The following is a 14,379-nucleotide window of genomic DNA, read 5'->3' on the forward strand; positions in this document are numbered from 1 at the left end:
CTTTCAGAATGAATTGGGCTCCTAAATCATTCCATTTATTGTTTTGGACATTGAGAGCAGAATACAGGGCTCTCACGTACAGTATGCAAGTTATTCCTTGAGAAAAGTCAAGTTATCAGCTTTGATGACGTGGCTAGGTAGCTTGTTCCAGGCCGCCACAACTTTTAATGTAAGAACGCTCAGTTGCAAACGTACCTACTCATTGTTTCGACTGCTTTGGTTTTCACCATCTGCTGTAAATCTATACTTTTAACCATGCAGTATATCCTAACATTCAGTTTGTTCTTTATTGCTTCTGTTTTCTAGAAGATGTAAATGATGTGTCTACATAAAGTCCTGCTTAATGTTCTTCAAGGCTTCTTCAAGCTAAGGGCTTCTTATCTTATATTTATTAGCTTATATTTATGTTTTTGCAACCTGCATGAAACACAACACACTTGTTTACATTCAGTGTCATCTGGCAGATGTTTTCCCAGTCTTGAATTAATCTGAATCTTTTTGAATTTCCTTTTGCTGCTGCTTCTGTAGTGTTGACTAATCTTCCTGTTTGGTACCATATGTGAAGATGACCAGTTTATTTACTATTCAGAATCTGGATCAGTGATATAAATCAGGCAAATCAGCAGATGTAATACCGATCCTTGTAGTATTCCACTAGTTACATCATCCCAATATGAATATTCATCCCTTATCTGTACTCTTTGCTTTTTATCCTTTAATCAGTTCTCAGTCCAAACACATATTACCTTGAATGCTTATGTCTGTAACTTGAGAATTAATCTTTCATGAAGAACCAAAATTCGAAATACTGTATATCACATTTGTGCCTCTACTTACTCCAGCAAACTGAGAAGAATCCTATTCTGGCGCATAATGGCTGCCATCGCATCATCCAGGTGGATGCTGCACATTGGTGGTGGTGGAGGGGAGTCCCCATTACCTGTAAAGCGTTTTGAGTGGAGTGTCCAGAAAAGCGCTATATAAGTGTAAGCAATTATTAATTATTATTATTATATTTTCTTTGATAATTAGTCACTGGGTGATACCTACAGGCTCTTGTGTCTGCCTGCATATACTGTGCTTTCCTTACTATATGGTGACTGTAGATTTGAAGACAAGTTCATTGAGTGCCAATTTCCAACCTGTTGACAACTCATGTTTGATCATCCCCTCAGTGTTTCTGTGCTCAGTGGATTTTAATATGTGATGTTGGAATTAAGGGCATTAGGTGCTGAGAGTGCCTGTTCGAACTGGAAATGTTAAAGTACTAGAAGCAAATGATCATATAACACCAATCCCTGCACTGGGCCAGGGAGACAAGCTTTTAAAGAGTGTCTTCAGACACAGGCTTGAGGGAAACCACACATCGAGTGCTCAGAAGCCCAGAAGCTTGGATTGCTTTCTGATTTGAAAAGTTTTTACTCACGCTGCTAATTACATTTACCTTCAATACTTTTTTGCTTGTTCACCTGAAATAAACATCCTTGAACAACCCCTTATTAAAATATCAATGTAACAGAACAGAATACACCTTGCATGGACAATCCAGTGGTCCTTTAAAAGAGTACTATATTGGTGTGTATAAGTTATGATTGATTTTAAAAGTAACTTTAGAAATGTTGAATAGTTGATGAATGATGTATGGAACAATATTGTTTAGTAATATTCTGTAGAATTGTGGATATTTATGGTATGCAACTGACATTGTGAATATTTCCACAATATGTAGTGTTGTTTACACAACAAGCCAAATGTGAACTGTTTGGCTGTTTACTAGTTGTATATTCACAGGGAAATAAACAAATTAACAAGCAAGCAAAACAGAATGCGGACTAAACAATTTCCAAAATTAAAATCTTTTCACAAAAGATATTGGGCAGATATAATTTATAGTCCGTGTACCCTCAGGAAAAAACAGGGTGAAAACAAACCTGGGTGTTGTCAAAATATGCTACGTTATGTCGACTTTTCTTAATTAATTGCTGACTAAAACGCCTTTGGAAACTGGAAATTTGCCATTGTTTTTGTATGAATGTGACATCACCTGCAGCTCATAGATGGGTATTATTTTCTCTCAAGAAATTGCTGACTTCACTAATAAGGCACATTACATTAAGATAAAAATATAATATTATAACTGAATGAAATTCTATTTCTTCAAATTATCCTTTCATCCCTTGTCGTCTGAAACCTCATTCATATGCATACGTAGTATGTTTTATCTTGTCACATTTTAGTCTGTTTTCAATATATGACTTTTCTTTTGCATTTTCAATCTACAGGGTAAACCTCATTGCAATACCCAATGAAGGTGAACAGACTGTCAATAATAATATCTGAGTTTTAAGCTTTGCCTTAACTGATCAATCATGAGAAAAAACTGTTTTAAATGATAAAAGTGCACGGCTATTAACATACTTATTACTAATTGTATACTTTGCAGATTTAAGTGCTGGAACATTTCTAGAGGTTGAATAAAGGTGTCTGCTCTACATAGGAAATTAAGCTCATTAGGTACTGGTAAAGAAATGTGAGAGCACTGATCCACACAGTGGCTGACTGCTAATAACAGCATATTGTAGCACAGGAGTTCGCTGTTTTCAAATCTCTCCAGATCATAACTGGTAGAGCATAACAATTAGAGCCAGTCTGGCATTTTGATTGATTAAGGAAGTGCTGAACTGTGGAGTTATTTTTAAATTCAATAATTGATTCCTATGTTATTTTAAACTGGTATTGTTAACCTACCCTTCTCCCTTTGAAAAATGGCTAGATGTAGCACTTCTCTGTGAGAATGTCATGATAATTCTTTTCTAAAAAAAATGTTTCACTTGACTTTAGAGTATTAAACACAGAAAGTACGATTTAATGCATTAGGTGTGCACTTGATTTGACTACAAGACTTTCACAAGGTGAAGTAATACAGTGCCTTGCAAATCTTACTCAGATTCCAACTATGGTTTCCTATTTTGTGAAATGACCAAGTGGTGCACACACATTTTTAAATGTAATAGTTCTAAATAATAAGGCTCAGACTGAAGCAAATGAAATAGGTTGATCGTATATCAAATCACACAAGTGAACTCATTATTCATTATTCAGCAGAAGCACCTTTAGCAGTAATTTTAGCTAATGTTTAATATTTTGGGGTAAGTGTCTTCATTTCCTCTTGGCATATTTGCTCAAACAACAATCCAGTTGCATTATGGTGGCAGTTTTCAAGTCTTTCCACAGATTCTCAATAGGATTCAGGTCAGGCCATAGACAGACCACTCAAGGACAACTACTTCCTCATTCTCAAGCCACTGCAGTATACATTTGGCTTTGTGCTATAGCAGGCTTTCCTCTAAGAATTGTCAGTACTGTGCTCGATCTACATTCCCATCGGTTTTGACAAGCTTGTCAGACCCTGCTGATGAGAAGCAGAACTTTAACACGCTGTCCGGTTGCTGAGTTTGAAGGGACAGCCTGACCTAGCTAGTATCTGGGTGTGTCCCATTTCTTAATGCTCTGCTTCACCATACAATTTCATAATAAAGAGATATTAAGGATCTTGGAATTATTTTTCTAGATTTCTCTTGATCTGTGCCTTTCTATAACTTTATCTCTGAGCTGTTTTGAAAAATCATTGGCCTTCATGGTTGCATCTTTACTTGAAATATACGACCTGATTGATTGACGTCACAGAGAAAGATCAATTCATTGAGAAATCATATGAAAACCTATTTTTGCTCTTTGACATAGGCAATACTAATTGTGTGACTCGGTAATTTTGTGAACCTAAATTAATTCAGGTTCGCCACAGCACAGTGTTTGAATACATTTGCGATCATGATTTTATATTAAATATCTACAGGTATGTATTTATTTATTTTTGTTTTTTGCACATGTAACAAGTTTTAAATGCTACTTCTAAGTGTCATGACAGCAAGCTTTAAAGCAACAACATTTGAAAACTAAGCAGGGGTCTGAATACTTTTGCAAGGCAATATATGCACCTAAAGATTCACACATAGAATCCTGACAGATTTCCCAACAACACTTCCACACCATGGTATAAACATTTTGCTGTATGCAACAGGGTCTGTATAATGCACAAGGCCAAGCTATCAATTTCCGATGTATTTTTGTTTTATGTATTTTCTTTTATGCCTTTTGATTTGTTGTAAGTGTCTTACCATTATGTGAAGGGAAGAATACAGGAGTGTTCTGTACCACGTGAGACAGTGTAGCATACATGGACAGAACCTGCATTTGACTTTCCCAGAGGGAGAAATTTGTTTTTACTCCTCAGCTGGTCAAACCTGAACCAGCTGGAACATGCTCTTTATTGTTAATGTCTAGCACTGCATTTTTCAACAGACAAATATCCATCTAACCAAAGCCTCCAGAGAAAACCCAAGCAAACATGAGGAGAACCTGTAGAATCCACAGAGAAGACACTCCAGTCTTGACTCAAACCCAGGACCCAAAAGCTTTGATGCAGCAGTAGTGGCTTTAGAAGTTCAATAATTCTGTAGTGGCTGTTCTGAAAGCACAACATTCATGAAGTGCTATAAACCAGTCTCTAATCTTTTCTCCAGGTACGAGGGCCAGGCAGACTCAAACTCAAGCAGAAATCAGTTTCCATGGAAAAGGCTCTTTGATAATAAAAAGGATCCTAAAATTGTTTCCTTAAAAACACAATCTTGAGAAGCGTTTTTTTAAATATAACCTTTAATGTTGTAATCATGTTTGCGAAACCAGATAAACTGTTTGGGGGTGTTTTGCAAGTAAAATACACATTAAAAAAACAAATTTGCAAAACAGGTTTTAACTTCACAACAGAAGTCGCATATAATCATTTTTTGATTTTATGCACTTTTAATCAACAACACAAGTTTGTCGTTTCAAAAATAGAGAACCATATCAAAGACATCACTTGTCTGGATAGATAACATTTATTTTGTGATTTTCTGAGATCAACATAGTGAGGTTCACCTGATGTCACACATGATACTTCTGTTTTTCTTGTTTTGTACCCATAGATTAACAGTAGGATTAAAATTCATTCATAGGCACCTGTCACAGAATTTGACAAACAGTAAGAATTGTGCAGCCTAAGAAGGATTTGTATGCATGCCAGGATAATATAAAACACCATAAAGAAATAGAAAACATGCTGCAATGTCTTTCGTGGCCAAAAATATACATTTTCAAGTTGATTTAAAGGACACAATGGTTCTTGTGTCATGTTTTTATTTGTTCTTTTTTATGAGTAATATGTAAAAAGTACTTAAGTGCATTCCATATACAGTACCTGCCATTAATGACATATATGAAATACTGGATATTGCAGGGCTACCCAAATAGTATGCTGGGTACATTTATAGAGTGACATAGCGTACATGGAATTGTGAAACAAATCTTGCTCTTATTCAAAATATATTAACATATATTATTCACATTTACAACCCTTAGGTGACCTGTGTTATCAGTTCTAGATTGTACGTGTCAGTGTCTAAGATGCCTATCACTTTGCTGGGAAGTGTCTACATTACGAACTATTCTACTAAATCCTTTCTAGTCAAGTCTGGCCAAATAACATAAACAGGACCAAATTAGAAGCGCTAACTGAAAATAAAATTCACTGAAACTCAGAAAAACGACACAGTCTTTCTCTTCTTTTAAAGATAATTGTTTTTGGATAAGGTAGTTGAGAACAGGAAACAAATGTAACCTATATCCTGCAAGATTAAAACCACTTGTCGCCTACAGTCTATTCTGCATGAGCACATTCATTTGGAAACTACTTTGATTCTGTATCTGTGATTGATGGACTTCTCTATATTCTGACGTCCGCTGCATATATTCTTCATTCTAAGCAGTGAATATCTTTTAGAGGTGTTTGTTTATGTTGAAAAATTCAGAAAAATGTTTTTTTATTCCTAATTTCATCTTGATGTCATGCACTATAGAATATGTTTCCTGCTGCAACTGTTGCCGAGTTTGTTGTTGAGCTGAAGGCATTTTTTAAATGTGATTCCAAGTTATGCATACATTTTAATATGAAATATTACAATAATTGTTGATTTACATTTCTTTAGACAAAGCACTAATATAACCGGTCATCAGAAAATCCAAAAAGACGTTTTAAAGTGCCAAAGACAATGCTACATATGGGTGTGTATATTTATCACTATAGTCAGCAACTTACAGTATGCTTGCTTTTCTCATTCTGGTAATTCATAATCATTTGACAAACCTAAGCATTAATGCACACTGATGTGCTTTCAGCTGAAAGTGATAAATAAAGAATGTCTTAAAAACAGTGTACCATAAACAGTTTTCAGCCTCTTCAATTTCCAGTTCTTGAATAAGTTTTAACTGCCTTTTTAAAACTGCATTTAATATCTAAAAATATTAACAAACAGCAATATGAGCTAACAAGCGTATCACATTTTAAATAAAGCCAATTGCCTCTATTTCCATGGCCCACGACACCTAACATTCATCTAAATGATATGGATATAACATGGTCTGAGGTGTTTTCCCTGTAGCAACACAGATTACCAGTCCATTTAAGACATAAGGTTGGAGTCACAGTGAACTTTTCTAACGCATATCAGTTCTAAAAAATACTGGAGACTCAACATTATACTTAACAAAGAAAACCCAATGACTGCCAGCACATTCTACTGCAAAGGAAAGAAAACATACAAGTGCAAAGAATTGTTTGCTGTGTTATCTGTGGTCAGGAAAGAAACAGTATCAAAAGAAAGGCAAATACACCTGATACAATGCAGGCCTTAGACCTTAGTTTCACCGTAAAACTGGTAAACCATAATGTCTAACTGTGTGCTGCATGAAAAATTTTATACCTGCTGGATAGTGCTTAGAGGGTATTTAAAGGAGATAAATATTTAAAGTGCTACTTTGATTTGAAGTACAGTGTTGAAGTAGACAAAATTGATTAATATTGATTTGTCTAAGTACAGTATCTTTCGAGACTTTTTTCTGGTTCCTTTTTGTTCTGCTGTAATACAGTTGACACCTGTTTGAAAGATGGATTCCTTGTGGCGTGTGAAAAGACGCAGTCAAGAGTCTCATGCTCTTCTGGAATGTTCTCGTTAAGGTGAACTCTCCAGTGAGGCTGTAAAGAGAAGACAAGAGTGCACATCTTTAGGACATGAAGTCTAAACACGGCAAAAATAACCTGTTGAGAAAGGAGAGTTGTGTGTCATCTATAATGCCCTGTATTACAAAAATTGATAAAATTATGTTATTTGGAAAAAAAAAACCCAACTGACTCTTTGAAGTTTGCTTGGAAGAGACATCTGATGTTAGTGCCTTTTCTTTTTTATGTTCACAGAATATTGTCACATGCAAATTACCATTGATCATTATCACACTGTAAGTAGGACACGGCAAAACAGAAAAAGATTGCTTGAGAAGATGTCATGAGATGTCTATATTTGTAAGTTATATTGCTATGTTTATTTTTTCTTCCTATAATAAGAGATAAGAGACTGGATAAATAAATAGATACATATGGTACCAGCTCTCTTCAAGGTAGGGTTTTTGATTCTGGCAAATTAGGTTTTTGCCTTTCCTGCTGTATCTGAAAAATTATTAAATTGAGACACACTGCTGGCCATGGCTCCTTTATGAAGATTAAAAAAAGAAAGTTCTCAAGAGGAGACAGTTTCTACAACTCACATTCTACATCACCTGAATTTGAACGAGAATGGGAAGAAATAATCCCTTTAGGTCCTTCAAACTCTTCCATTGCCCCTATCATCATCCTTGCAGCAGCTCCATGGCTCCTTCAACCTAGCGGGGGATTTCTGATAGCTTTTTCTTCATGGCCATCTTGTCATTCTCTCAGCCAAGTGGCTTAACTACCAGCCAATTTTAACTATGCAACCTTGGCTCATTTCACCAAGCGGGAGGGATTTTCGAAAGCTTCTTTTTCATGTCCAGGCTGTAGTTCTCTCAGCCTAGTGGGTGAGTTATCAAAACATAACAATCCAATCCAGGCTTCACCACATACGTTAAATTATAAGGTTGTCTGAAACTACAGAAACAGAGCTTGGCAGTAAAACAAACAGAAAAATAAATTAATTCTGAAAAGAGCAGGTCATATGAGCTTTAAAAAAAATCATACTGCTTCATTTGATTCTATTATGGCTCACTTTGAACTCCAGAGTTTCATCTACAGTATATGGTGAAATGAACATGTCTGTAAACCTCCTGTGAAAATATTACTTGCTTCTTTCAGTAGTGTTAGCTTAACATAAAACATTTTCACTGCCTAGTTTCAAGTTTGAGAAATCTAGAAGGTAGACTCTCCTGGTCTCCTATCCAGCTGCAAAACTGCTGATAACGAACAGCTTGTGAAGTATGCCAAGTCATGTGTATTGTGCATCAGCTCTAATTTGCTAAGGTGATGAAAGCTTTTGCTATATCTGGACGCTAGGGTGATCCTATACATGTAAATAACAATTCAATAAAAGTTGAATGGAATCTAGGTTAGGATAAAACTGTAAGGATAAAAAGGGAGAAATGTTCTAGGTTGTAACTCCCCTCACAAGAGGTATAACTGTTGATGCACAAGATTCTTGTATATTGCTGAAAGCAGCAGCAGGCCGGGCTAATGTGTCAATTCAGACAGCAAGGTTCAATTGGCTGCAGTTGTAAATAAAAAATAAAACCACTAAAGGAAGCACAATTCAAGCCGCAAGAAGATACTGAACTGCCACCCTCATCTAATGCACATCTATGTCATCTGCTTTCAGCTGTTTGGTCCCATTACTCTAGGGACATTTGTGAACATCTAGAGAAATCCATACTGATATGTATTGTTGATGAATAGCCACTGCAGATGGATTTGCCCACTATTCTTTTAGGTTTTGTTAGGGAATTGTATAATATCAATGTTGTCACCAGAGGTGTTGCTTTAAAGTAAACTCAGTATCTTAAATTTGCTAGAAAGTGTGTGAGAAATGAATTGTGCTTCAAGGCAAGGACAGCTTTATCATGATAATAAAGTTCTCTGCAATGTGAGGGACAGGAAAATAAATGCAAAATTTTAGTAAACTGGGAAAAGGCAGTACAAAAGAATCATGTGTTGGGTTCAGAGTATGTACTGAATATAGAAATTGAGCTTGAGGTGCTTTTCTTTGGCAATTCAGATTAAGAAACAGCCTATTTAAGACAATCTCAAAGTGAACTTGCCAGAAAATACTGGTCTTTGAAAAGGCTGGAAACTCACTAGTGTTTGTCTAGAGAAAACAGACAGTGAATGCTACACTAAGGAATACAAATTGAAAAAGTATGTTGCACACTGTTGTATCTGTGGACTACTAAAAGACAAAATATCGAAAAGGTACAACCATATGTGATAACAACTCTTACACAATAGGTTTAATTTTAAACTAGTCCAAAAAAAAAACTTTTATCTTTTAGGTAAGCAAAAAAGTAGATAACTGGCATTGACCATCACAGAAAGGCAATTTATTCAAGAACTTGTGCCTGCACTTTGTGAGGCACCCTTTCTGACTCTGAATGCATTGGTAAAAGAAAGATAAAACTGAAATATATTCTCCTTCCTATCTGAAAGGATGTTTTTCTTTATAGCTGTTGTACAATAAGAACACATGTCCTTCTTTTTACGGTTTTTCAATAGTTTTGGAAGGAAAGACAGTCAGGACAAAAGATGGCAGTGAGAGCCTATATATAAAAAATAACTTGGAACCTAGAAGGTAAAAGCACTTTAGAATCTGTGTGGGTTATACAGTATGTTCTAAGTTTTTAATAGTTCTATACTACAGACACCCTATGTGCACATAGATACAAGTAATAAGTAATAGGTTTATTCCATGCTGAAAAGAGAAGAAAGAAAACACAACGTTTTGGCCGTGGAGCCTACTTGAGGTGTGTCACTTCTCTTGCCAGCATGGAATAAACCTATTACTTGTTCCTTTGCAGCCTACGCATGCTGACGCAGCTACCCACCAGAACTAGATAAAAGTAGCTTACTATAAGATGATATTAGGAAGATATGTAGCAAAGGTGATGTTATATTAATGGGAGAGTTCAAATTTCCACATATAAACCACGATATTGTGACTGAGAAAACAGCATCTGAAACTGATATGGCTGGAATTGTAAATGAGTACTTAACCCAGTTTGTAAAAACACCAATGAGCAAAGACAAACTTATTGACCTAATCTTTAGAAAACAAAAAAACAGGGTATAATTATAAAAACAGACAAGACAGAGCCACTGCGATTTCATCAGCATATTATGCAACCTCTAAAACATGAGCCAAATATCAGGATTTGAATACGGAGTGAACATAAAAAGAATCATACTTTAAAAATACAAGTTAAAGACGCAGATCTAAAGATCAAATCTAGGAAAGTATGATCATACTTCAAAAATTTAAGTTAAAGACTCAGATCTAAAGATTGAATCTAGAAAAGTACAGTCTACATGTTTAATGAAGATATTAAGAAAAAAAGAGTTAGTAGTAACATACTGTAGCTATTACTATTACTAGAGTATTGTGTATTTAGACATTGCCATACAAGTTAAATAAAATAACAATAAATGCATCAAACTGAAAAGAACACACAACAGGGATTTATTTTTATTGCATTTCAATATTGGACGTGAGATAGGGTACTGTCTGGCATCTGGCCACCTTTTGCAATATCACCTGAAACTAATTACAACATCCCTAAATGCCAAGAGACTATCATTTCCCCTGGCAGAACAAAGAAAAAGTGAAAAGATAAAGTTTGAAATGACACACCGAGGCGATTCATATTTCCATTTTCTCATTTGATGGAAAAATTTGCCAATGCCTCATTCTGTACAATTTTACATAGTGAAAGAGCTGTTTTTCAGATAAGAACATAAGAAAGATTATAAATGAGAGGAATGCGTTTGGCTTATCTAGCTCATTTGCTTGCTAGTAGCCTAGTGATCTAGGGATCTTTTCCAGCTCTGACTTGAAAAGAACCAGGTGCAAGCTTTGAAAACATGACTGGGGAACTTGTTCCAGACTCCCACAACACTCTGTGTAAAAAATCACATCCTGGTCTTAGTTTTAACCTGTTTTTAATCACTTCCTTTGATTTTTCATACCTGTCTTCTGACTCGTCAACAAGAAAAGTCCCACTCGGACAAAAAAAGACCGCGAGGTAACATACTGTATGGGGACATTTTCAGAATCAACAGTGAACTTGTCAACTTCACTGTTGATTCTGAAAATGTCCCCATACTGTATGGTTCCTCTTGGTCTTTTTTTTGTCAGAACAGGACTTTTCTTGAAGCCAACACATTCTTCCTGAGACGTGTATAAAAACCAAAATGACGTGTAAACAAAAACTGAAAAGTAGAACATTTTGTGATGCTCAGCATTTGCGACTTAAGATAAGCAGGTTATGTTTCAGTTTCAGCATCTGCAGACTCTGGACTCTTCTTAGTTCTCTGCATCTTAAACCTTTTCCCCAAGGTGCTGAAAACATTGAACCAAACCTCTCACTGACCATCCTTGTATCGTCCCTGATGAGATCCATTATGTTTACATATATATGAACTCATTAAAAATGTTAAAACTTTGCATGCTTTACGAGTGTAATGCTAGAAATTGGTTAAGTTTGGCAACTCTTTCCATTCATTATTTTCACATTCTCTCTCCTATCCAAGCTCTTGTAATAATCTTGTAATAATCTGTCTCTGTTTATTCACACTGTCAATTACGTTGTCATATTTTGCCATTCCAATGGTTTGCCACTTAATTTTTTCAAAACCTACAGGGCCTTAAAAAGTCTTGTCAAAATTATTTCGACAGAAATTGTCAAGGGCTTCCCAGTAATACTGGATCACATCACAGATCACAAATATGAGTGCATATTTTAAGTACATACCACAGTCCAGTGTTACTGTAAATGCTTTTGCAAAAGTTTGGTGTCAGTCTTCAGTGTAAATTGTCCTCATTAACTAAGCAGAATACTAAAAAGAGATTTAGTGGGCAAGTGTGAAAAAAAAATATTACAGTTTTTCACTTTTCAACAGGAAATGAGGATAATAATGAGAGGCAAGACATTTGTTTTCCTTCATAATTCTAAGGTCAAGGTGTCACAATTCATATCTGCAAAGGCAACACAGTACTTCTGTGATGGCCTTGAAAATGAAAAGATTCTATTAATATTAGCACCACCACAAAAATGTAAACAACCGTCCTATAGTATACAAGTGTGTCACAACATTTGCTGAAGGTTTGCATTAGTTCAGAAGAAGGCCTTTTAATATGTCTAAACAGGAAACAGGAAACCACATTCAAAAGGATAACTAGCTGTGTGATTTTTTTCAGTATCTGCTCAGCTCAAGACGTCCTCTTAGCAATAAGCCTGTGGGATAAGAAATATCCTAGAACTTTGCTTGATGGCACTTAATTTTATTAGCAATTGATCATTATTTGTGCATAAATAGGTTTTTCAGATGGCTGTATTGTGTATTCGCCATTCCAAAAATTACATCAGCGTAATAAAATTCACACTAAACACTGGATACACATACAGAACAATATGTAATTATATTGGTTTTAAAGCTGCAACAATGTCTACACTATGTCTTCTTACTTAGCATATACTGTAGCTACAAAAATGAATAAACCTTGTTTGAATAATTATTTGTAAGAATCTAGTAGTCCATAGTGCTGTTTTGATCACTGACTCAGACTCGTCTGGGTAGTGTTGAGTCATTCATTGACACACTCAGTTCAGTAGGACTGTTTCGTTCAAGTCACCCGGTGAATCAAATGCCTGAACCCTTTCAAACGGTTCATGCAACTGAACTGAATTCAATCGCCTGGTGAAAAAGAATAGAAGCTCAGCTCTAGTGAGAAATGTTCAGTGCTTGTTGTAGAAACTGCAAAATATAATATTGTGAAGGAATTTTCCAATAGAAAGAGAACAGGTTAATGCCGAGATGTATGAAGGGTGAAGAACAAGGGTTTGCTCTCAGCATAAAGAGCTTGAGATCTCAGGTGGACGAAGCAGCTTCAGACTCCAATTCATGCTTAAGGAACCCTGTTAGGTTTTGACAAAACCCAGATTAGGGCAAAACCATAATTCCTAGCGACCAAGCCCAGAGACCCCCCACTACAGTTATATATACTATACACACATACCTGTATGTTTTGAGTTATCCCAATCACAAGATAACTGTGAAGAGATGCATTTAGATTAATACAGAGCAAATACATTAAAGAAATGAATAAAACAATATCATGTGGGTCATTACATCACTGTTCCCTTCACTTTTGAAAGCCTTTTTCATTTGTACCCTTTCTTCATTCCAGCAGTGAAAGATTTCACAATATGGAAATGTGTCAGTCTCAAAAAGTGTAGCCTAGTTAAAAATCTTTTTTTTTTCACCCGAATCCTTTCTGTTCTAGTGAAGACAATGAGATAAAACAATCCTGAAGATAAATAGAAGCTGTCCAAACATATCCTGCTCAAAAAGTTCCCTTCATTAGAAGATATATCTGTAAAGATATCAATTACTTTAGGATGTTATAAGGCCTTTATAACCGAAATACAGTTACTACTTCTATACTTAAAGCATGGATACCTAAGGCAAGATAAAGTTTCTCTACATTCCCTACATTTATTTCCTCCTGCATATTTATTGAACAAACACATCTTGACATCTCTGCTACAAAGAGTTTTCCAAAATGCTTATGCTCCTTAAAAAGCCGAAGAATCCATGAACTGTATGTCACATAAAATAGTGTTCATTCCACCATTTGATAATTACAGGAAAAAATAAATGTACGATTTAATGTAGAATGTTTAAAGAAAGGAACAATGCTCTTTCCTAGCTAGCAGATAAAATGCCTGTGACTTTCAAATGGGCTACATAGAATGTTGACAAAGTGAATGAAGTGGTTCATGTAGCCAGCTACGAGTTCATTTAAGACAATTCATAAGACAAAAGCCCACAGCCAAGTATTTATAATGTCATGTTCCGCAGCACATTTTCTTGCAAGACAGCTCACAATGACTTCTTTTTTTCTCGGGCTCCTGACATTTGAAATCATGAATTCCATTCCAATTAGTTGGGAAAAGGCAGGAGTAAAGTTTGGGAAAAAAAATTGCTACATGAAAAGTATAAATATCTAACAGCTAGAAGGGAGTCATCTGTGCTCAGCAGTCATTTTAATTCATAAAGAGCCCTGTTCCATATTTGCTTTAGTTGGATGTCGGTTATGTCATTCTGCAGCCAGTTATAGGTTTTCAAGTTTCATGCAGCAGATGTGGAAAAGAAAGCTGGAGAATATGAGATGGATCAAGATGGCTTTAACAAGGGGAACAGAAAACTGC

General features: G+C 35.6%; 1 protein-coding gene across 1 annotated transcript in view; it reads right to left on the minus strand.

Moving 5' to 3' along the window:
* Positions 1–4,921: 4,921 nt before the first annotated feature.
* samd12 (sterile alpha motif domain containing 12) overlaps positions 4,922–14,379 on the minus strand; it is a 117,442-nt gene continuing 107,984 nt past the window's right edge. The window contains exon 5 of the mRNA XM_015356818.2: positions 4,922–7,132. Coding sequence (XP_015212304.2) covers positions 7,110–7,132 — 23 coding nt within the window. The 3' untranslated portion in view covers positions 4,922–7,109. The remainder of the gene's footprint in view (positions 7,133–14,379) is intronic.

This window comes from Lepisosteus oculatus, chromosome 10 (assembly GCF_040954835.1).
Source record: "Lepisosteus oculatus isolate fLepOcu1 chromosome 10, fLepOcu1.hap2, whole genome shotgun sequence".
NCBI lineage: Eukaryota > Metazoa > Chordata > Actinopteri > Semionotiformes > Lepisosteidae > Lepisosteus > Lepisosteus oculatus.